Raw genomic sequence first — 23,272 nt, 5'->3', positions numbered from 1 at the left:
GACATCGTTTTACCTTTTTCCCTAGCTCCATCTCATCCCTGGGAACGCTCCTTGAACAGACTGGACCTGGTCAGCGCCACGAGGGTCTATTTGGCTAAGACCGAGGCGTTCCGGAAGACAGACTCCCTTTTTCGTCATACCAGATGGTGCACGAAAGGGCCTGTTGGCCTCCAAGGCCGCTATTGCTTGCTGGATTAGATCGGCAATCTTGGAGGCTTACCGGGCCAAGAGCAGAGTGCCTCCTCCAAGGGTTAGGGCTCACTCCACTTGGGCAGTGGATGCCTCCTGGGCGGTGCACCACAGAGCTTCTGCACTGCAGCTTTGCAAAGCTGCAACCTGGTCATCTGTTCACACGTTTGTGAAATTCTACAGGGTCCACACCTACGCTTCGGCGGATGCCAGCCTAGGGAGAAGGATCTTGCAGGCAGTGGTGGTGAGTCCGCTGGCCTGATGGAAGTTTGCTTTCCCTCCCCAGGGACTGCTTTGGGACGTCCCATGGTTCCTGTGTCCCCCCAATAAAGCGATGGAGAAAACAGGATTTTTGGTTGCTTACCGTAAAATCTGTTTCTCGGAGTCTTCATTGCGGGACACGGCACCCTCCCATTTTTCACAACTTCGGTCATTGGTTTTGTGTATTTATAGTTACAGTTGAGTTGTGTGTGTTCTCTATTCTACTACTTCTCCTACTGCTTTTCTCACTAACTGACTAATTCAGTGCCAGTCGGTGGGGTGTATACAGCTAATTTTATGTGCATAGTGTCAGCCTCCTAGTGGCAGCAGCATACATCCATGGCTCCTGTGTCCCCCAATGAAGGCTCTGAGAAACAGATTTTACGGTATGCAACCACAAATCCTGTTTTTTGTATTGAAGAACTGAAATAAATTGAGGTGCACCTGTGTATAAAGTGGTGAGATGATTTAACAACAACACAGCTGATATGAAACACACGAGAGGCTGCATGCCCATAGTAATAGCAAAGATAGGGCAACTGTGGTGACAAATTCCCTTTAATGAGATTGGGGGGGGGGGGCTCTACTTAAAATAATAATCTTTATTTATATAGCGCCAACATATTCCGCAGAGCTTTACAGTTTAACAGTTTCAAAACACAAAGTAACAACGTTAACAATACAATAATTAAAGCAAAATAAGACGACCCTGCTCGTGAGAGCTTACAATTTACAATGATGTGGGGGAGATGCAAAGTACAGGTGTGTATTTGCAGTGATTTATTTACAATGAAGGTCCAGCCATCTTGAGGGAGTGAGGGATGGATGGAAATAGTGAATGGGCTACACACGCACACTTACACATAGAATGACTTTGATTAGTGAATGTGATAGGCTGCTCTGAACAAATGTGTTTTGAGGGAGCGCCTGAAACTATGCAAATTGTGGATAGTCCTGATTTCTTGGGGTAGAGCATTCCAGAGGATAGGAGCAGCACGGGAGAAGTCTTGGAGTCGGGAGTGGGAGTTACGGATTAGTGCAGAGGTTAGTCGAAAGTTTGCAGAGCGCAGCGGTCGGTTAGGCCGATGGACAGAAATGAGGTAGGAGATGTTGGGGGTGCCGCACTGTGGAGAGCTTTGTGGATGAGAACAAGTACTTTGAATTGGATTCTATGTAAGAAATAGAGAACAGGAGGGCACCACTGGGTAGAGAATGGGGATACGCCTGCAGACAGTATAAACATGAACTAAATAAATTTGTGACTATTTTCCATCAGGAGTTGATTGGGGGGGGCGGGGGTGACACAATATTTTTAGTTACTATTGCTCAGTCACTGTGTATTAGTATCCATCTTTGAGCCAATTTATTTGTTCTCACAACACAGGGTGAGTTTTGTTTGGCTCCATTATGAGCCTTCTGTGCTTTGCATTTGTCATTTTATGACCTTTTAGATGTTTTTATGGTGTTGTCTTTCTGTAATAAAATTTGTATTTGGTGTGGTGATCCCTGCTTCTTTTTGGTCAGTAGCTTTTTCTACAAATTTATTTTGAATTGGATCCTATAATGAATGGGCAGCCAGGGAAGGACTGGCGAAGGGCGGACGCGTCCGAGTACCGATTAGTCAGATGACCCTGGCTGCTGCATTGTGTGGACTGGAGAGGGGATAGTCGAGTGACGGGGAGGCCAATTAATAGAGCGTTGCAGTAATCCAGGCGGGAGTGGATCAATGCTACAGTGAGGGTTTTTGTTGTTTTCCATGGTGAGAAAAGGGCAGATTCTAAAGATGTTTAGGTGTAAGCAGCAAGAGCGGGCAAGACATTGTATATGGGATGTGAAGAAGAGATTGGTGTCAAACATAACACCCAGACAGCGCACCTGCTGCCAGGGTATTATTGTGGTACCACCCATGGAGATGGAAATATCATATTTAGGGAGGTTAGTAAACGGCGGGAGCAGAAGTTGTTCAGTTTTGGAGAGGTTGAGTTTCAGATAGAGAGCAGACATGATGTTGGAGACTGCGGACAGACAGTCACTGGCGTTCTGTAGTACAGCGTGGGTAAGGTCGGGGGAAGATGTATATAGTTGTGTGTCATCAGCATAAAGATGGTACTGAAAGCCAAATCTGCTGATGGTCTGTCCAATTGGGGCCGTGTAGAGAGAGAAAAGAAGAGGGCCAAGGACTGAGCCCTGAGGTATCCCGACTGCAAGAGGAAGAGGAGATGACGTGGAGCCAGAGAACAAAACCCGGAAGGAGCGGTCAGAAAGATAGGAAATGAACTAGGAGAGAGCCGTGTCCTTAATGCCTAGTGACTGGAGCCTAGAGAGTAGGAGATGGTGGTCAACAGTATCGAAAGCTGCAGATAGGTCAAGAAGAATGAGCAGAGAGTGGTATTCATCTGTATGGTTTGTCAGGTTATTCATCCCTCATTCACCTGTCCCCTATTTTACATTCTGAATATAATATGGCTTGGGAAAAAAAAATTCACCTGTCCCCTATTTTACATTCTGAATATAATATGGCTTGGGAAAAAAAAAATCAAATTCCTCAGACAGGTGGCGACGTGGCATGATACGGGAGATAATATGCATAATTTCGTTTTATTTACAGTTTTGTGTTAAAATTTTTTTATTTTACAAAAAAATTGCCAGCAGCAGCGCCTGTGCAGTAGCCTCTTTCGCCTTCCAATAGATGTTACTGTGCAGGCCCAATTTTGGCAGAGCAAAAAAAATGAATCAAGATAGTGCCAGTTCCATTTTGACAGAAAAAAAAATAGGTTCCATCAAGGTGGCGCTTGCGTAGTAACATCGTTCTGATAGATGCTACCGTGCAGGTCCTGCCTGTGCCATCTTGATAAATCCTAATTTTTTTTTTTTCTCTGCAATATGACGTCGATGCAATAATAGTTATCAGAACTCGAGATGCTACAGCGCAGGCGCCAGCGGCGGCAGCATTTTGTTTAAAAAAAAATTAAGTAAAATTGTGTATATGAAGTGAAAATTTGCATATTATCCCTCATATCATGCTACAGCGCAGGTGCCACCACCTGCTTGAGGAATGTGAATTTTTTTTTTTCCAAAGCATATTATATACTATATATAAAATATGGAGCCCATACAGATGCATATGTAAGCAGAGCACCACATGAAGACCCCCCACAAGCTGCCCCAGAGCATTAACTGAAAATTAAGGTTAATAAACAACCACAAGACTGATTTCATCAACCCAGGTATCATTTTAATCAGTATAACGGTGCTGACTTGGCACTGTCTATAGGTTCACTTGAAAACCGCCAATGAACATAAAGTTGTCCTTGTGATATATACCACCTCCTCTTCTGATAATCTTTCAACTATCTAGATAAGAACATCTCGAAAGTTTTTCAACTGGCCACCACCAGACAAACCCATGTGATGCCGATGCTTCACTCTTTAGAGGAGTTTCATACTTCAATTAACAAAATCTTTCAATTTTACTTTTGTTTTTTGAACGCTATATAACAAAGTATAGAATGAGTAATTGTTGTGCTAAACCTGAGATTGCTGGAGCCATAGAAAAAGCTGTGCTCTGATCACATCTATGAAAGCTCTCCCCCCAACAACTAGTGGAGCTTACCAGTGTGGACAGCCTCACATTTTAGAAGCTCTGGGCTAGAGGTCATTTAACCTAGTAGGAGATTCCCATATAAAATAAACCACTAATCCTTTTTTTGCTAAATTTCTGCAAAACTGTAGAATTTTGTTTTGATCCTAATCCAAACTGGCACACACAGTTTACATGTATCTTTTATTGCTGAGCTTTTTCTTCATTTCGTGCATCTTTTTATAGAATCTGTTTAATATTCACAAATGCTTTAAGCATGGTGGGTACATAGTGGGCTAAATAGTAAAAAAAAAAAAAAAAAATCTACAATAAGTCCAATTATTTGTGTATATGTTGCTTTAATTTCATTCCCTTGTTTTTTCCTACTCAGGGTCAACAGCCATCTAATCAAGTACCACAAGCCAACCTTGTTCAGACGTCCCCTCAAGGTATGGGTACTGGTGCACCACAGGTGATTGGCTCAGGAGCCCCGACAGCAGATCCTGAGAAGCGAAAGCTGATACAGCAACAGCTTGTTCTTTTACTACATGCCCACAAGTGCCAGAGGAGAGAACAAGCCAATGGCGAGGTGCGACAATGCAATCTGCCCCATTGTCGCACCATGAAGAATGTCCTGAATCACATGACCCATTGCCAAGCTGGAAAATCCTGCCAAGGTAACTGCTTTGTTTAACCCCTTCATGACATGCACCATACATGTACGGCGCATGTCGGGTCTCCCCCTTTGATGTGAGCTCCAGTGCTGAGCCCACATCTTTTCTGGCACATGACAGCTGATTTGAACAGCTAACATGTGCCCCTAACAGACTTGTGTGGAATTGTGATCCACCCACGGCTTTTAACCTGTTAAATGCTGTTGTCACTCTGACAGCAACATTTAACATGATCATGCTGGAAGCGCGTCACTAATCCTGTCCCATCGGCACCCGTGCCACATGACCGCTTGTTGCTGATGGGTTGGTATGACAACTTGGGGTCTACAGCAGACCCCTGTGGTTGTCATAGCTGGAAAGCTATGAGTGTCGCACAGTGGTCGGAGCTCATAGCAACTGAGCATTTTCTTCTACATAGAGCAGGGCTACAGCCCTGCTCTGTGTAGCACAAGTGATCGGATGATCGCATCTTTTGGTTTCCCATGGGAGACTATTGAAGCCAGTGTAAGGTAAGAAAAAGTGTTTTTAAAAATAAAGTATAAATCACCCCCCCATTCGAAATAAAACCATTTTTTTTTTTTTTTTGGAAAATGCACATTTGGTATCTCCACATTCAGAATTGCTCCATCTATCAATATATAAAAAGAATTAATCTGATCGGTAAACGGTGTAACAAGAAAAGTCAAAACGCCAGAACTACGTTTTATTTGGACGCGCAACATTGCATTAAAATGCAATAACGGGAGAGTAAAAGATCTTATCTGCACCAAAATGGTATTAATAAAAACGTCAGCTCGGTGCTCAAAAAAAAAAGCCCTCACCCAACCCAAGATCACGAAAAATGGCGCAGTTTTTTTCACAATTTGAGTAAAAAAGAAACCTATACATCTTTGGTGTCTACAAACGTATTGACCTGGAGAATCAAAATGGCAGTTCAGTTTTAGCATGTGGTGAACATGGTAAAAAAAAAAAAAAGCAAAAACAAAAAAACAATTGTGGAATTGCACTTGGAATTTTTTCCCCGATTTTCAGTGCACTGTATGGTAAAACCAGTGTTGTCGTTCAAAAGTACAACTCGTCCCGCAAAAAACAAGCCCTCATATGGCCATATTGATGGAAAATGTTATGGCTCTGAGAAGAAGCAGAGCAAAAAAGCAGAAATGAAAATGAGCTGCAGCACAAAGGAGTTAAAGATTTACAATAACTTGGTGCACTGGAGGTTTAACTGCTGGTCCCCACCTCTACTGATCACTACAACAGAGGTCCTGACCCACCCCGCTTACTGATCACCACATGGCTACATGGAGAAACTTGAATTTAATGTCTGTGAAATATGCTCCCTACCACTTCACTCAGTGAGGGTGGGTGTTGGGTGGGATACAGTCACACGCTGATTGTGGCAGTCTCCCGATCCTGTAGCCTTTGAATGGAGCAATAAATTATGGGGCACAACCTGTTTAAATGCATCCAAAATATCTTTCTAAGTGCAGTGAAACCTAAAAAGCTACTTTGGGCACCCCGAATGTGTTCTGCCTTGTAGGATCTCCAGTTTTTAGTCTTTTGTTCTGCTGACTGCATGTTGCTTGATTTTAAAGCTTTTAAATTTTGTGTTTATTTTAGTTGCACATTGCGCCTCTTCACGACAAATAATTTCTCACTGGAAGAACTGTACGAGACATGACTGTCCAGTTTGTCTGCCTCTGAAAAATGCAGGAGACAAACGCAACCAACAATGTATGTACAATGAAAATTAAAGATTGGACTTCGTGTTAAGTTTAATAGAGCCTATATTAAAAACTCTCTATCTCTCCACAGCTTTGCTTAGTAGTCCGCCGGTGCCAATAAATACAGCTGGCACAGGGGGAGCATGTGGTAATGTCGGCCAGCCTCCTGCTCCGTCACTTAATTCTGCTAACCAGATTGATCAAAGCTCCATAGAGCGGGCATACGCTGCCCTGGGTTTACCATATCAAAGCAGCCAAATGCAAACGCCGTCCCAGACGCAAGTAAAGGGTCAGCAGTCGGGGCAATCAGCTCAGGGAATTCGCTCTATGAACTCAATGAGTAAGTTTTTTTTTTTTTTTTTTTTTTTTTTTTTAATAATGCACATTCATTCATTCATTCATTCACACATATATGGGGTTTAAGGGTGTGTTCCCTTTCAACTATTTACCTCCCACTGTGGAGTAATCATCATGGAAGGCAACTTTTCAGTTGACATGTATTTAATTTCTGCTCTTCTTTCCACACCAACACCAAGTCACATGACTCCTCTGGCACGGCATCTATTATCCTCTGCTGATGTCACTTCAACAGGTCATGTGGTGCATTGCTTTTAAAGTATGGCTCTTAATGTGAGCATGGAGGTGCCTCCCCTAAATGTGATCGACAGCACAGCCCCTCCCCCTTGAGATGGAGGAACTGAGTGCCAACAGCGAACTCACACAGCAACTTTCCTAGGACTTGATGTACGGACTATAAAATACCGATTACATGCCAGTAATCTCTACGTACTACTGCTCCACATCTGCTCATCAAGCTCCAGGGGAAGGTGCACTCTGTGCCCTGCCAGCAGACAGCATGCATACTTATTAGATTCTACAGCAGAGGTCTTAAAGGGAAGGTGCCGCAATTTTATATAATTTGCAAAAAAGAGAGTAAGTAACAAAACATGTTGTTTCAGCAAATGTTGTACTAACTAGGATTTATGGTTTGTTTGTAATGTTTTAATGTAGCCACTGGGCGCTGCCATCTTGATTTGCAGATCTGTGGAGGACTCATACAGTCTGCAAATATGGCCGTCCCTGGACATAGGAGACTGTGGTCGGTTCCCGACCCCATCTCTAACATTGCAGCCTCATTAGTAGTGAACTGGGCACGCCCCTGTGGGCTGCACCATTCACTGCTGTAGGTGTGGCTGGGCGCCATTTTACTGTAGCCCAGTGCTATCTGCTGAGCTCCACTTTCTGCACTATGCTTCCTGCTCTACTGTCCTCCTGCTCTGTCTCCGCCTCCTCACTCACAGCCCCAGTGATCTCCGGTAATCTGACACCTTCCCTTTTATGACAGCTTTTAGGGCTGTCTGAGGAGGACAGTGACATATACAGCCCATAGTCTAGTGTATGGGGGGGTGGGGGCAGTTACACCAGTGTGGGCATATCTGTAATACTGTCTCGTGTGATAGTCTGCTGAGCCGTGTATCTAATCCTCCCCTGTGTAATACTGTCTGCTCAGCCGTGTATCTAATCCTCTCCTGTGTGATACGGTCTGCTGAGCCGTGTATCTAATCCTCTCCTGTGTGATACGGTCTGCTGAGCCGTGTATCTAATCCTCCCCTGTAAGATACTTACTGCTGAGCCGTGTATCTAATCCTATCCTGTGTGATACTGTCTGCTGAGCCGTGTATCTAATCCTCCCCTGTGAGATACTTACTGCTGAGCCGTGTATCTAATCCTCTCCTGTGTGATACCGTCTGCTGAGCCGTGTATCTAATCCTCTCCTGTGTGATACCGTCTGCTGAGCCGTGTATCTAATCCTCCCGTGTGATACCGTCTGCTGAGCCGTGTATCTAATCCTCTCCCGTGTGATACCGTCTGCTGAGCCGTGTATCTAATCCTCTCCCGTGTGATACCGTCTGCTGAGCCGTGTATCTAATCCTCTCCCGTGTGACACGGTCTGCTGAGCCGTGTATCTAATCCTCTCCCGTGTGACACGGTCTGCTGAGCCGTGTATCTAATCCTCTCCCGTGTGACACGGTCTGCTGAGCCGTGTATCTAATCCTCTCCCGTGTGACACGGTCTGCTGAGCCGTGTATCTAATCCTATCCCGTGTGATACGGTCTGCTGAGCCGTGTATCTAATCCTCTCCCGTGTGATACGGTCTGCTGAGCCGTGTATCTAATCCTCTCCCGTGTGATACGGTCTGCTGAGCCGTGTATCTAATCTTATCCCGTGTGATACGGTCTGCTGAGCCGTGTATCTAATCTTATCCCGTGTGATACGGTCTGCTGAGCCGTGTATCTAATCTTATCCCGTGTGATACGGTCTGCTGAGCCGTGTATCTAATCCTATCCCGTGTGATACGGTCTGCTGAGCCGTGTATCTAATCCTATCCCGTGTGATACGGTCTGCTGAGCCGTGTATCTAATCCTATCCCGTGTGATACGGTCTGCTGAGCCGTGTATCTAATCTTATCCCGTGTGATACGGTCTGCTGAGCCGTGTATCTAATCCTATCCCGTGTGATACGGTCTGCTGAGCCGTGTATCTAATCCTATCCCGTGTGATACGGTCTGCTGAGCAGTGTATCTAATCCTATCCCGTGTGATACGGTCTGCTGAGCCGTGTATATCCCGTGTGATACGGTCTGCTGAGCCGTGTATCTAATCCTATCCCGTGTGATACGGTCTGCTGAGCCGTGTATCTAATCCTATCCCGTGTGATACGGTCTGCTGAGCCGTGTATCTAATCCTATCCCGTGTGATACGGTCTGCTGAGCCGTGTATATCCCGTGTGATACGGTCTGCTGAGCCGTGTATCTAATCCTATCCCATGTGATACGGTCTGCTGAGCCGTGTATCTAATCCTATCCCGTGTGATACGGTCTGCTGAGCAGTGTATCTAATCCTATCCCGTGTGATACGGTCTGCTGAGCCGTGTATCTAATCCTATCCCGTGTGATACGGTCTGCTGAGCCGTGTATCTAATCCTATCCCGTGTGATACGGTCTGCTGAGCCGTGTATCTAATCCTATCCCGTGTGATACTGCTCTCCTGAAATACTCTGTGCTGCTGTCACCCTGCTGGTTTTATGTGTGATCTACATGGTGGTATTGTGTATGATCTATATGGCGGCATTATGTGAGAACAGTAGTATCAGTAGTAGCAGTATTATCTGCTAAAAGCGGACCCATTCTAGGGTGGTTCTGGCTGAGCACCTGCACACGGGTCAGGGGTAATAGGTGCAGTCAGGGGAGGGCTGGTGAGGCAGCTGAAGAGAGGGTCTCATTTTTATCGTTACTGTATGGCTACATTTCCCCCAGCCTGCTTCCCAGCGTCACCCCGGACTGCGCCTGTTGCCTCGCTTTCACACATTGCCAGGACAGGATCTGAGGAGGGGAATGGGGTCTTTGCCTGCAAAGTCTGGATCAAAAGAGGCCATCAATCAGCAGAAATGTTTCCTAGATTTCTGTGGTGCTGTCACCCTGCTCCTCCCCCATATATCTCCCTCTGTGCCCCCCATAGACCAGCACACTGCTCTCCTGAAATACTCTGTGCTGCTGTCACCCTGCTCCCAGAATCCTTCCTGCCTGCCATCAGTGACCGAAGACCCCATTCCTCTCCTCAGATCCTATCCTGGCGATGTGTGCAAGCGAGGCGACAGGGGCCTGATATATGGTGGAAGGAGCAGAGTGACAGCAGCACAGAGTATTTCAGAAGAGCAGTGCGCTGGTCTATGGGGGGCACTCTGTTCGGTGCCAGGGATTGTACATCGCGTGCTGTCTTTTATACACATGGATGGACCGTCTGCTTGTCTGCTCCACAGAAATCCAGGAAACATTTCTGCTGATTGATGACTTGTTCTGATCCAGACTTTACATGCAAAGACAGTCAGTAACTTTGCAGGCCCCATCTAAATGGCTGCTCACTGTGTTCCTAGATGTCATAGGTTTTTGTGCCAGATTTCAGTAGCTGCTCCCCCTAGTGTTAACAAGTGGAAATGCCAAGTTTTTTAAAATTATTTTTCATATTTTGCAAAATTAAAAACAAATGCTAATATTTTTTTAAGAAAATGTAAACCTTAATTCTTTACATTTTTTTCAATTGCTGAAAAAAATTTTTTTGGATGGCACCTTCCCTTTAAACACGCGGGCCGCATGCGGCCCCTGAGGCAGGCATCTGCGGCCTGTGGTGTACCACATGTCTCACTCCCTGAGGCAGGGGGAAGGCATGCATTCAGGAGTGTGCGATCTGCGATGGCTGTTCTGTGTGCACACTCTGCACAGGACCTGGGATAAGGTCACAGGTGGGGGAGGAGTCAGGGGCCTCCGTGTATGCAAGACGCTGCTGTCTGTGCTGTTGTCATGGTTCTGGATGAGGTAAAGTTTGTGTGGGGTCAGGAGGGGTTTACAGTGTGGATGTAGCAGCGCTGTGTGTGTATGGGGTTTATGGAGCCGTGAGTACAAGGCGTATGGATCAGAGCCATGCCGTGTGTGTACAGAGCCGCATGTGAACCAGGTGTATAGAGCACAGCCGTGTGTGTGCGGAGTGGAGCCGTGTGTGTACGAGGTGTGTGGAGTGGAGCCGTGTGTGTACGGAGCGGAGCAGTGTGTACAAGGGCATGCATGTGAACCAGGTGTATGGAGCAGAGCAGTGTGTGTGCGGACGAGGTGAGCGGAGCCGTGTGTGTACGGAGCGGAGCAGTGTGTGTACGAGGTGTATGGAGCGGAGCCGTGTGTTTGCGGAGCAGAGCCGTGGGTGTACTAAGTTTGAAAGGAATGCGGCCCCCCAGCTCAAATTTTTTTTTTTTTATGTGCGGCCCATTTACTCTGCCGAGTTTGAGACCCCTGTTCTACAGTGTATTGGCTTGTGTCAGCTCTATGCCCAGCCATCCATACTTGTTTGAATGTGTATGTATATGTGTGTGTGTGTATATATATATATATATATATATATATATATATATATATATATATATATATATATAATATACACCGTATGTGTATATATGTATGTACAGTTAGGTCCATATAAATTTGGACAGACAACATTTTTCTAATTTTGGTTATAGACATTACCACAATGAATTTTAAACAAAATAATTCAGATGCAGTTCAAGTTCAGACTTTCAGCTTTCATTTGAGGGTATCCACATTAAAATTGGATGAAGGGTTTAGGAGTTTCAGCTCCTTAACATGTGCCACCCTGTTTTTAAAGGGATCAAAAGTAATTGGACAGATTAAATAATTGTAAATGAAATGTTCATTTCTAGTACTTGGTTGAAAACCCTTTGTTGGCAATGACTGCCTGAAGTCTTGAACTCATGAACATCACCAGACGCTGTGTTTCCTCCTTTTTGATGCTCTGCCAGGCCTTCAGTGCGGTGGTTTTCAGTTGCTGTTTGTTGTGGGCCTTTCTGTCTGAAGTTTAGTCTTTAAAGGGAAGGTGCCATCCAAAAAAAATTTTTTCAGCAATTGAAAAAATGTAAAGAATTAATGTTTACATTTTCTTAAAAAAATATTTGTTTTTAATTTTGCAAAATATGAAAAATAATTTTAAAAAATTTGGCATTTCCACTTAACACTAGGGGGAGCAGCTACTGAAATCTGGCACAAAAACCTATGACATCTAGGAACACAGTGAGCAGCCATTTTGATGGGGCCTGCAAAGTTACTGACTGTCTTTGCATGTAAAGTCTGGATCAGAACAGGTCATCAATCAGCAGAAATGTTTCCTGGATTTCTGTGGAGCAGACAAGCAGGCGGTCCATCCATGTTTATAAAAGACAGTACTCGATGTACAATCCCTGGCACCGAACAGAGTGCCCCCCATAGACCAGCACACTGCTCTTCTGAAATACTCTGTGCTGCTGTCACTCTGCTCCTTCCACCATATATCAGGCCCCTGTCGCCTCGCTTTCACACATCGCCAGGACAGGATCTGAGGAGAGGAATGGGGTCTTCGGTGACTGAGGATGGCAGGCAGGAAGGATTCTGGGAGCAGGGTGACAGCAGCACAGAGTATTTCAGGAGAGCAGTGTGCTGGTCTATGGGGGCACAGAGGGAGATATATGGGGGAGGAGCAGGGTGACAGGGAGCAGGGTGACAGCAGCACAGAGTATTTCAGGAGAGCAGTGTGCTGGTCTATGGGGGGCACAGAGGGAGATATATGGGGGAGGAGCAGGGTGACAGCATCACAGAAATCCAGGAAACATTTCTGCTGATTGATGGCCTCTTTTGATCCAGACTTTGCAGGCAAAGACCCCATTCCCCTCCTCAGATCCTGTCCTGCCGATGTGTGAAAGCAAGGCGACAGGCGCAGTCCGGGGTTTCGCTGGGAAGCGGGCTGGGGGAAATGTAGCCATACAGTAACGATAAAAATGAGACCCCTCTCTTCAGCTGCCTCACCAGCCCTCCCCTGACTGCACCTATTACCCCTGACCCATGTGCAGGTGCTCAGCCAGAACCACCCTAGAATGGGTCCGCTTTTAGCAGATAATACTGCCATAGTGTTCTCACATAATACCGCCATATACTTCACACATAATGCCGCCATATAGATCATACACAATACCACCATGTAGATCACACATAAAACCAGCAGGGTGACAGCAGCACAGAGTATTTCAGGAGAGCAGTGTCACACGGGATAGGATTAGATACATGGCTCAGCAGACAGTATCACACAAGAGAGGATTAGATACACAGCTCAGCAGACAGTATGACACGGGATAGGATTAGATACACGGCTCAGCAGACAGTATCACACAAGAAAGGATTAGATACACAACTCAGCAGACAGTAGCACACGGGATAGGATTAGATACACGGCTCAGTAGACAGTGTGACATGGGATAGGATTAGATACACGGCTCAGCAGTCAGCATCACACAGGATAGGATTAGATACATGGGTGAGCAGACTATCTCAGAGGATAGGATTAGATACACGGATCAGCAGTCAGTATCACACAGGGGAGGATTAGATACACGGCTCAGCAGACAGTATCACACAGGGGAGGATTAGATACACGGCTCAGCAGACAATATCACACAGGGGAGGATTAGATACACGGCTCAGCAGACTGTATCACACAGGGGAGGATTAGATAAACGGCTCAGCAGACTATCACACGAGACAGTATTACAGATATGCCCACACTGGTGTAACTGACCCCCCATACACTAGACTATGGGCTGTTAATGTCACTGTCCTCAGACAGCCCTAAAAGCTGTCATAAAAGGGAAGGTGTCAGATTACCGGAGATCACTGGGGCTGTGAGTGAGGAGGCGGAGACAGAGCAGGAGGACAGTAGAGCAGGAAGCACAGTGCAGAAAGTGGAGCTCAGCAGATAGCACTGGGCTACAGTAAAATGGCGCCCAGCCACACCTACAGCAGTGAATGGTGCAGCCCACAGGGGCGTGCCCAGTTCACGGCTAATGAGGCTGCAATGTTAGAGATGGGGTCGGGAACCGACCACAGTCTCCTATGTCCAGGGACGGCCATATTTGCAGACTGTATGAGTCCTCCACAGATCTGCAAATCAAGATGGCAGCGCCCAGTGGCTACATTAAAACATTATTACAAACAAACCATAAATCCTAGTTAGTACAACATTTGCTGAAACAACATGTTTTGTTACTTACTCTTTTTTTTGCAAATTATATAAAATTGCGGCACCTTCCCTTTAACAAGTGAAATGCATGCTCAATTGGGCTGAGATCAGGTGACTGACTTGGCCATTCAAGAATATTCCACTTCTTTGCTTTAATAAACTCCTGGGTTGCTTTGGCTTTGTTTTGGGTCATTGTCCAACTGTATGAAACGACGACCAATCAGTTTGGCTGCAATTTGGCTGGATCTGAGCAATACAGTATGGCTCTGAATACCTCAGAATTCATTCGGCTGCTTCTGTCCTGTCACATCATCAATAAACACTAGTAACCCAGTGCCACTGGCAGCCATGCATGCCCAAGCCACCACACTGCCTAAGCCGTGTTTTACAGATGATGTGGTATGCTTTAGATCATGAGCTGTACCACGCCTTCGCCATACTTTTCTCTTTCCATCATTCTGGTAGAGATTGATCTTGGTTTCATCTGTCCAAAGAATGTTCTTCCAGAACTGTGCTGGCTTTTTTAATGTTTTTTTTTTTTTTAGCAAAGTCCAGTCTAGGCTTTTTATTCTTGATGCTTATGAGTGGCTTGCACCGTGCAGTGAACCCTCTGTATTTACTTTCACGCAGTCTTCTCTTTATGGTAGATTTGGATATTGATACGCCTACCTCCTGAAGAGTGTTGCTCACTTGGTTGGCTGTTGTGAAGGGGTTTCTCTTCACTATGGAGATTATTCTGCGATCATCCACCACTGTTGTCTTCCATGGGTGCCCAGGTCTTTTTGCATTGATGAGTTCACCAGTGCTTTCTTTCTCAGGATGTACCAAACTGTAGATTTTGCCACTCCTAATGTTGTAGCAATTTCTCGGATGGGTTTTTTCTGTTTTTGCAGCTTAAGGATGGCTTGTTTCACCTGCATGGAGAGCTCCTTTGACCGCATGTTTCCTTCACAGCAAAACCTTCCAAATGCAAGCACCACACCTCAAATCAACTCCAGGACTTTTATCTGCTTAATCGAGATTACATAATGAAGGGTTTACCCACACCTGTCCATGAAATAGCCTTGGAGTCAATTGTCCAATTACTTTTGGACCCTTTAAAAACAGGGTGGCACATGTTAAGGAGCTGAAACTCCTAACCCCTTCATCCAATTTTATAGTGTCTAAACCCTCAAATGAAAGCTGAAAGTCTGAACTTCAACTGCATCTGAATTGTTTTGATTAAAATTCATTGTGGTAATGTCTAGAACCAAAATTAGAAAAATGTTGTCTCTGTCCAAATATATATGGACCTAACTGTGTGTGTATATGTGTATATATGTGTGTGTGTGTGTGTGTGTGTATGTGTGTATATATATATATATATATATATATATGTGTATGTATATATATATATTATATATAATACACACACACACACCATATATACTCGAGTATGAGCCGAGATTTTCAGCCCATTGTTTTGGGCTGAAGGTCCCCCTCTCGGCTTATACGCGAGTCATATACGGGGAACGGGGGGTGTCAGAGATCATACTTGCCCCATCCTGGCGCGGTCTCTGCAGCCTCCCTGCTTGTTCCATGGTCTCTGCGCCCCTGCTCTTCCTGCGTTCAGTGGTCACGTGGTACTGCTAATTAGACTCATGAATATGCGCAAGTTCATGAGTCTAATGAGCGGTACCACGTGACCGCTGAAATCTGGAAGAGCTGCAATGCCGACACCATGGAACAAGCATGGGGGCTGCAGAGACCGTGCGCCAGGAGGGGGTGAGTATGACTGTGGTCAGAGCAATATTCACCTGTCCCCGTTCCATCGCCATGCACCGCTGTCTCTCCGGGTCCTCTGGCTGTGACATTCAGGTTTGCTGAACGTCTCTGCAGAGACCCAGGACATACAGCGGTGCACGGCAACAGAACAGGGGGACCGGTGAATATTGCCAGTGCGGGGGGGGGCCTGAGCCAGCGGCGGCGGAGAGGTGAGTATGTAATTTTTTTTTTATTGCAGCAGCAGCAAAGGGGTATTTATGGAGCATCTTCTTCGGCCACCATTAACCCTTGTGCAGCAGCATATGGGGGGTATTTATGGGGCAGCATTAACCGTTGTGCAGCAGCATATGGGGGGTATTTATCAGGTCTGTGGCGTCGGTAAGCTAAACCTGCGACACCGACTCCTCAATTTCCCTTACACCGACTCCACGACTTCGACTTTCACATATATTATATTTAAGTGAAAAATTTATTGTAGTACAATGTGAACATAATCATTTTTATGATACAATAATCAAGATATTTAGATAGAACACGCCTAGGTGACAGATTCCCTTTAACTTAAGAGATTTCTGTAGTGAGATTGCTAAATCGTGGCAATGTGCAGACTGTAAGGCTAGGTTCCCATTGCGTTAAGCATCCCGTTCAACGCATAGCGATCGCGTTATGCTATACCCGCTAGCGTAGCATATTCATCTGCGCTAGCGGTGACTGAGCCTCAGACGCTGCAGCCCGCGTCTGAGGCTCCGTCTGTGAATGACGAAACATTGCAAACGCGTGCTGCTTTACGGCATGCGTCGCAATGCGCTCGACAATGGGGCTCAGTGGCAGCGTTAACGGACTGCGTTATACCGTGGTGTAACGCAGTTCATCTAACGGGCTGCCTAAACGCAGTGTGTCCCCGGCCTTACAGTACTGCAAGTGTACGATTTACATACTGGCAATCGTGCGACTACCTTCTCATCCACTTCTCTCAGAAAGACATTGAGAGAAGCAGGAAAAGATGCTGGTTAGTGCTTGGAAATGGAGGGGGGAGGATTTGACTGTCTGTCTGATTCACAAATCTGTAGCCAAAGTGACTGCAAAAGTTTATGCCGAGCCTGGAAAAGCCCTATAATTGCTCGAGTAATGATTATTTTTTAAGACTGCACTTTTTATGATAGTTGATTATGGCAGGGTTGGGCATTGGTAAGATATACATTGGAGCCGCTAAACTTGTTGCACAGTTTTACTTAGGCCATGTCTGAAGGTAGAAAAGCTGCTTCGAATGTGCAGTGCAATCTTTTATGATTCTAAACCCCTCCCACAAATCAACTCTGCAAGGAAATAAGGCTATGTGCAGATGATCAGGAGCTTGCGGATGATCGCTGCGTCCAAAGCGTTGCCATCTGTTTAACGCAGGTGATTCCGCACGTGATCACTGAACCGTACGGATTCACCATATCCAATACATTGTATGGGCAAAATTTCTCTTGCAGATGCTCGCATCTCCGCACAAAAAATAGGCATGTGTTTGTGGATGTATTGTAGTGGGCATGGTATTTCTTGAAATCCCATGCACCATGCTCTAATATCTGGATGCTGTGGGTTGGATGCAGAAGTATGCAGTGTCCAACCCGCAGCGTTTACTGATCGTTTGCACCAACCCTAAGAATATACTGAGAAGTAATAAAATAGGATCGTGTTAGAGAGATTTTCAGTAAAATCTTTGTGTTGAATTTTGGCTGTATACATAATTACAACTTTATGCTTGGGTGTATGAATATGTACTGTATGTGCTTGTGTTATTGGTATAAAGACTACAATTGCCAGAAAGCACAATATATGATGTAGGAAAATGGAGACTTAGATCTGCAGCTAGAGGTGTGCTCATTGACATATACTGGGGCTTTTCAGCAGCATCGTGCATGCAGCTCTAGACAACATCTCGGTAACATAAGGATATTGTAGCGAGGTACTGTATTAGCATAATGACAATGCATGTGTTGGTGTCGCTATAATCTGTTCTATGCATCTCTTGTGCAGATGCAAGCTCTGTAGGATTGAATGGTGGTGTCCAGTCTTCTGGTCTGCTCCCAGACTCCATGCATCATCCAGGGTTGAACACTCAGAGGTATAGTCACATGTTGTTTATTGCAGCATTTGGTTTTTATTATATTTCTTTTGAGATTACTCAATTATTTGGTTTATGCTGTGAAATATGATGTTCTATAAGCAAGGATAATACATACCTTTTATTCCATGCAAACACTTTGATATTTTGTGGGTTAAGTGTATGCAACCCACCTGTTAACTTTGTACTTGAATTTTATAGTTTAGCTATCCATATGTAAAAATGCTTAGAATGGCTTTTGAATCAGGATTTTTTTTAATTTAATGCTGTAATTACAGCATTTTAAATTTTTACATTTCTTAAGTTAATGTGAACAATTGCAGTAAGTCAATGACAATTTACCCACTTCTTGTAGTGTAATGATGGGTGATGGCCATGTTTCCAATATGGGATCTATGCCTACAGCAGCTCCACCATCTAGCACTGCAATACGAAAACCTTGGCATGAAGATATAACACAAGACCTAAGGAATCATCTAGTCCACAAACTGTAAGTGGTAGTAACATGGAACATCTTGCATAACATAGCCAAAGAATAGATGTATAGTATAAGAATTATTTATCATGCCACACTCTGGTTCCACAAACAAAAACAATGAAAATCGATTAGTACCTTATGGCGTTTCACATGACTACAATATGAAAACAGAAAGCACAACCTTTTTTTTTAACTTTTCGGGTCTCTTGTTATTGGTCTTGCTTCTACGAGACTTATAGGAAACAACTACCATGTTCCTTCTGTGCAGACAATAAGACCTGGTTCTACATTGTGCAAGGTGCAGACTTTTGCAGTAAGTATTGCAGATGGTGGCTCTGATCCACCTAGCGATCATCCAGTGACTGCGTTAGGATGTCTCATGGTTTTTGTGTCCCCAATTAAGTGCATGAGAAAGGAGGATTTATGTACTTGTCATATAATTACTTCAATGGGGGACATGGCTTCCACTTTTATTCATAGATTGAGGTGTCTTTTGTTATTAGCAAACCTCTGACTCCGATTCCACTGCACTGGTCACTACAGAGCATGTACATAAAGTGCTGCACAAATTCTTCTCCGCTAAAAGCCAAGATCCTTAGATCAGGAATGGAACAGACTTTTATAGGATATTTCAGAACTTTCCCAAATTATGAAAAAAACTTACAGCACATACTGCATTGTACAACTGTACTCTATATTTTAGGAGTCTTAAGTCGTTCCATTCCATATCGACTTTCTCCACCAAAATGGACACTGACTCCACAGCCCTGCTTACTAGTAGTGTCCCGTCTGAAAGTACAAAGTGATAAGTTCTGTGTCAGTGGGCTGGAAAGGAGCAACCTAACTGTTTTTCCTTAGCGTCAACCTGCAAGGAGCAGCATACACCCGTGGTTTGTCCCCAATACCTCCTCCATGAAGAATATTTTTTACAGAATCTGTAAAATTCCTTGCTCCCTCCCACATTTCTGAGATTTTCCCAGTCTGTTTTACGATTATTTTTATGGTACAATCTGGTCAGGGTGATTCTACATGTACTGTGTGCACAATTAGGCAATTTGTGTTTCCGATTAATTTTACTATTGAATTACTACAGTGCTGTTGTAACCATCAGTGTGCAGAATTATGCAACTAAATGATACCTGTTAATTTTTGTATATTAATTGTTTGTTTCATATGTTATTGTGAGAATAATGGCAAGGAACTCAATGTAGAAACATGCATTTGAAAAAAAAAATAAAAAATCAGTTACCAATCTTGACGCCCTTCTCAATAAGGCCATGTTCACACGTTGCCTTTTCTCCTTCGCCTCATTGAGGGTCACAGGACCATGGGTGTATGCTGCTGCCACTAGGAGGCTGACACTAAGTGAATACAAAAAAGTTAGCTCCTCCTCTGCAGTATACACCTACCACTGGCTCCAGCCCAAACCAGTTCATGCTTAGTGTCTGTTGGAGGTACATGGGTCTGGTCTTCAGACCATAATTTTTTTTTTTTTTGTTCTATTTTTTACTAATTTTTTTTTCTACAAGGATTACAGGGGCGATGGATCCTTTCAAGGGTCCGATCATCCCAAACCAACAGGTGGGAACATGGAGTGTTGCCTCCATGTACCCTCTCCTGCACCGTTGATAGCCATGCCTGAACTTGATTTTAGGGGCGACTGTTCCCATCGGGGGGCCGAACTCCCTGAAACAGCAACAGACTGGAACATGGAGTGTCGCCTCCATGTACCCCTTTCTGAAGCCAGGCTACTGCCGGACAACAGCCCTGTCTCATCCTAGGGGATTAAACCCCTTGGATGTGCAGAGGCACCACTGGCCTTATCTCCTGGTCCATTGGATGGTGGTCACTACTGATTCCAGTCTTATTGGCTGGGGACCTATCTTCCATCACCACACTGCTCAAGGGTGTTGGTTGCCTCGGGAGTCTCGCCTTCCGATCAATGTCCTGGAGATTTGGGCGATTCGTTTGTCTCTGCAGCGGTTCCATCATCTCCTGGCGGGTCGTCCCATCCGAATTCAATCGGACAATGTCACGGCCGTGGGTTATTTCAATAATCAGGAGGACACCCGCAGCAGGCCAGCAATACGTGAGGTGGAACACATCCTCTGCTGGGCCAAGAAGAACCACTCGATCTTCTCGGCTGTTCACTTCCCCGGCCTAGAGAACTGGGCTGCAGACTTCCTCAGCCATCAAGGCCTCGCCTCGGGAGAGTGGTCTCTCCATCCGGAGGTCTTCCAGCAGATATGCCATCGCTGGGGGACCCCGGATATGGAACTGATGACTTCTCAGTTAAACACAAAGGTGCCTGAGTTTGTAGCTTGGTCCTGGGACCCAGAAGCCATGGGTAGATGCACTGGTTCTTCCGTGGAATCAGTTTAGTCTTCCATACGTGTTTCTCCCGTTGCTGTTGCTTCCGAGGGTCATCAGGAAGATCGAAATGGAGGGGGTTCCAGTGATCCTGGTCGCTCTGGATCGGCCACGCCGGGTGTGGTACGCAGAGTTAGTGCAACTCGTTGCCGACGTTCCTTGGCGACTACTGGATCGACCAGACTTGCTCTCCCAGGGTCCGATTTGCCACCAGAGCTCAGGGGCCCTGTGATTAACGGCCTGGCCGTTGAATTCTGAGTCCTAACCCAAGCTGGTTTCTCCCAAGAGGTGATTACCACAATGATTAACGCTCGGAAGCCTGTATTGGTGCGTATCTATCATCGCACTTGGAAAGTCTCTTTTGCGTGGTGCAGAGACTGTGGTTGTCCTTCACTCGTCTTTTCCATTCCCACCATTTTGGAATTCCTTCAGACCGGCCTGGACTCAGGTTTAGCGCGGAGTTCCCTCAAAGGGCAGATCTCTGCCTTGTCTGCCTTGTTTCAGCGCAGTATTGCTTCCAAGCCACAGGTGAAAACTTTCATTCAGGGGGTTGCCCATGTGGTACCTCCCTATAAGGCATCTTTGGCCGCCAGGAACCTTAACCTGGTCCTAGGTGTTCTACAGGAGTCTCCCTTCGAACCGCTACAGGACATGTCGCTAACGCATCTTTCATGGAAAGTCGTCTTTCTTGTCGCAGTAACGTCAATCAGGCGGGTTTCTGAGTTGGCTGCTCTGTCCTGCCGGGCCCCCTTTTTGATTTTTCACCGAGACAAGATGGTTCTCTGGCTGTCCCCACCCTTGTTGCCAAGTCGTTTCCTCCTTTCACCTTAACGAAGACATTGTCCTACCCTCGTTTTGCCCTGCACCGGTACACCGTATGGAGAAGGCTTTTCACACATTGGATTCAGTGAACGCTCTCAGAAGGTATGTCTCACGGACGGCGTCTTTCTCTTTCCCCCATGACTGCACCATGGAGAGAGAGGGATCCGCCCCCAGGGACAGGAAACCTACAGATGAAAAAGGCGGTACCTCTCTCCCACATCAGTTGGTTTCCTGTCCCTGACTGGGAACCTACGGCATACCTGACAAGTCGTCGTAGGATTCCGGGGACCGATCCAGTCCGGTGATAGGCAGCTGGGCTCCCTGCCTCGGCTGGGTCGAGGCCTCGAACAGGCTCCCCCCGAAGCACCACCACTGGGGTCGGCGGGCCTTTAGGGTGAGTGGGGAGATGCAGTGAAGAGGATCAGGGGCTTCTCATCAAACTTGGTAACCACGCTACTACAGAGTAGAAAGCCAGTAACCACCAACGCATATGGCAAGGTGTGGAAGAAATTCATATCAGTGTCAGGTTCCGACCCAACAGGCGAAATCCATGTAGATAAAATTCTGGAATTCCTACAAAGGGGGTTGGAGAAGGGGTTAGCTACCAGCACCTTAAAAGTACAGGTGGCGGCCTTGGGAGCTTTGTATAACCACGATCTAGCCAAAAATAGATGGGTTAAGAAATTCATTAGAGCCTCAAGTAGATCTAGACCGATCTCTACATACCACCCCATCCTGGGATCTAAACCTAGTGCTAAATGCTCTAACCAAACCTCCCTTCGAACCCCTAACGGAAATTCCCTTAAAAATATTGTCACTTAAGACCTCCATCCTAGTGGCCTTAACTTCTGCCCGCCGCGTTAGTGACATACAAGCTTTGTCGGCCCACTCACCCTTCACGCAAATCCTGGATGATAGGGTAATTCTTAGAACTGATCCAGCGTATCTCCCCAAAGTGTCGTCACACTTTCATAGGACTCAGGAAATCTCCCTACCCTCTTTTTGTCCCGATCCCAAAAACAAAACAGAAGAGAGGTTACACACTTTAGATGTAAAAAGATGCCTGGTCCAATATTTGACAACCATGAGGGAATTTAGGAAGGATAGGGCTCTGTTTGTCTGTTTTCAGGGTCCTCGGAAGGGGCAGAAGGCATCGAAGTCCACACTGGCGAGGTGGATAAGAGAAGCCTTCACCTTATCCTACTCAACCTGCGGGGCGGCCATCCCAGAGGACATAAGGGCCCATTCAACCAGGGCAGTGGCATCATCCTGGGCAGAGAAAGCGGGCGCTTCAATAGATCAGATATGTAGAGCTGCCACTTGGTCTTCCCCCTCTACATTTTTTCAAACATTACCGTCTAGACCTAACCTCCTCTTCAGATCTCACCTTTGGGAAAAGGGTTCTGGAGGCGGTGGTCCCTCCCTAGATGTACAATCTTTGTAATTCTCTCCGTGGTGCCGTCATGGGGGAAAGAGAAAATCGTAGTTACTTACCGATAACGGTATTTCTCTGATCCTATGACGGCACCCGTACATCCCCTACCTTTCACACACAGGTGTGCACATAAGAGTGAGTTGGTGTTAATACTTAGCCACGCGGTGCCTTTGTTTAATTTGATTAATGTTGGATTTTTCATAAGTTTGAGTTGCAGCTGAGAGTTCTGTGTAATGCTCTGTAAACCAACTGATGT

The 23,272-nt window shown here is 45.7% G+C and overlaps 1 protein-coding gene across 4 annotated transcripts in view; it reads left to right on the top strand.

Moving 5' to 3' along the window:
- Window positions 1-23,272, top strand: part of EP300 (E1A binding protein p300) — a 311,109-nt gene that overhangs the window by 86,491 nt on the left and 201,346 nt on the right. For all 4 annotated transcript variants that reach the window (XM_073572990.1, XM_073572993.1, XM_073572991.1 and 1 more), the window contains exons 4-8: window positions 4,422-4,707; window positions 6,325-6,438; window positions 6,520-6,768; window positions 17,824-17,911; window positions 18,267-18,401. In XM_073572990.1, the coding sequence (XP_073429091.1) occupies window positions 4,422-4,707; window positions 6,325-6,438; window positions 6,520-6,768; window positions 17,824-17,911; window positions 18,267-18,401 (872 nt within the window). The remainder of the gene's footprint in view (window positions 1-4,421; window positions 4,708-6,324; window positions 6,439-6,519; window positions 6,769-17,823; window positions 17,912-18,266; window positions 18,402-23,272) is intronic.

The sequence above is a fragment of the Dendrobates tinctorius genome, unplaced genomic scaffold (genome assembly GCF_039654945.1).
Source record: "Dendrobates tinctorius isolate UK_male_01 unplaced genomic scaffold, ASM3965494v1 ptg000033l, whole genome shotgun sequence".
Taxonomy (NCBI): domain Eukaryota; kingdom Metazoa; phylum Chordata; class Amphibia; order Anura; family Dendrobatidae; genus Dendrobates; species Dendrobates tinctorius.
Note: the sequence above shows the minus strand (reverse complement) of the source record. Positions and strands in the feature narration are given on the sequence as shown.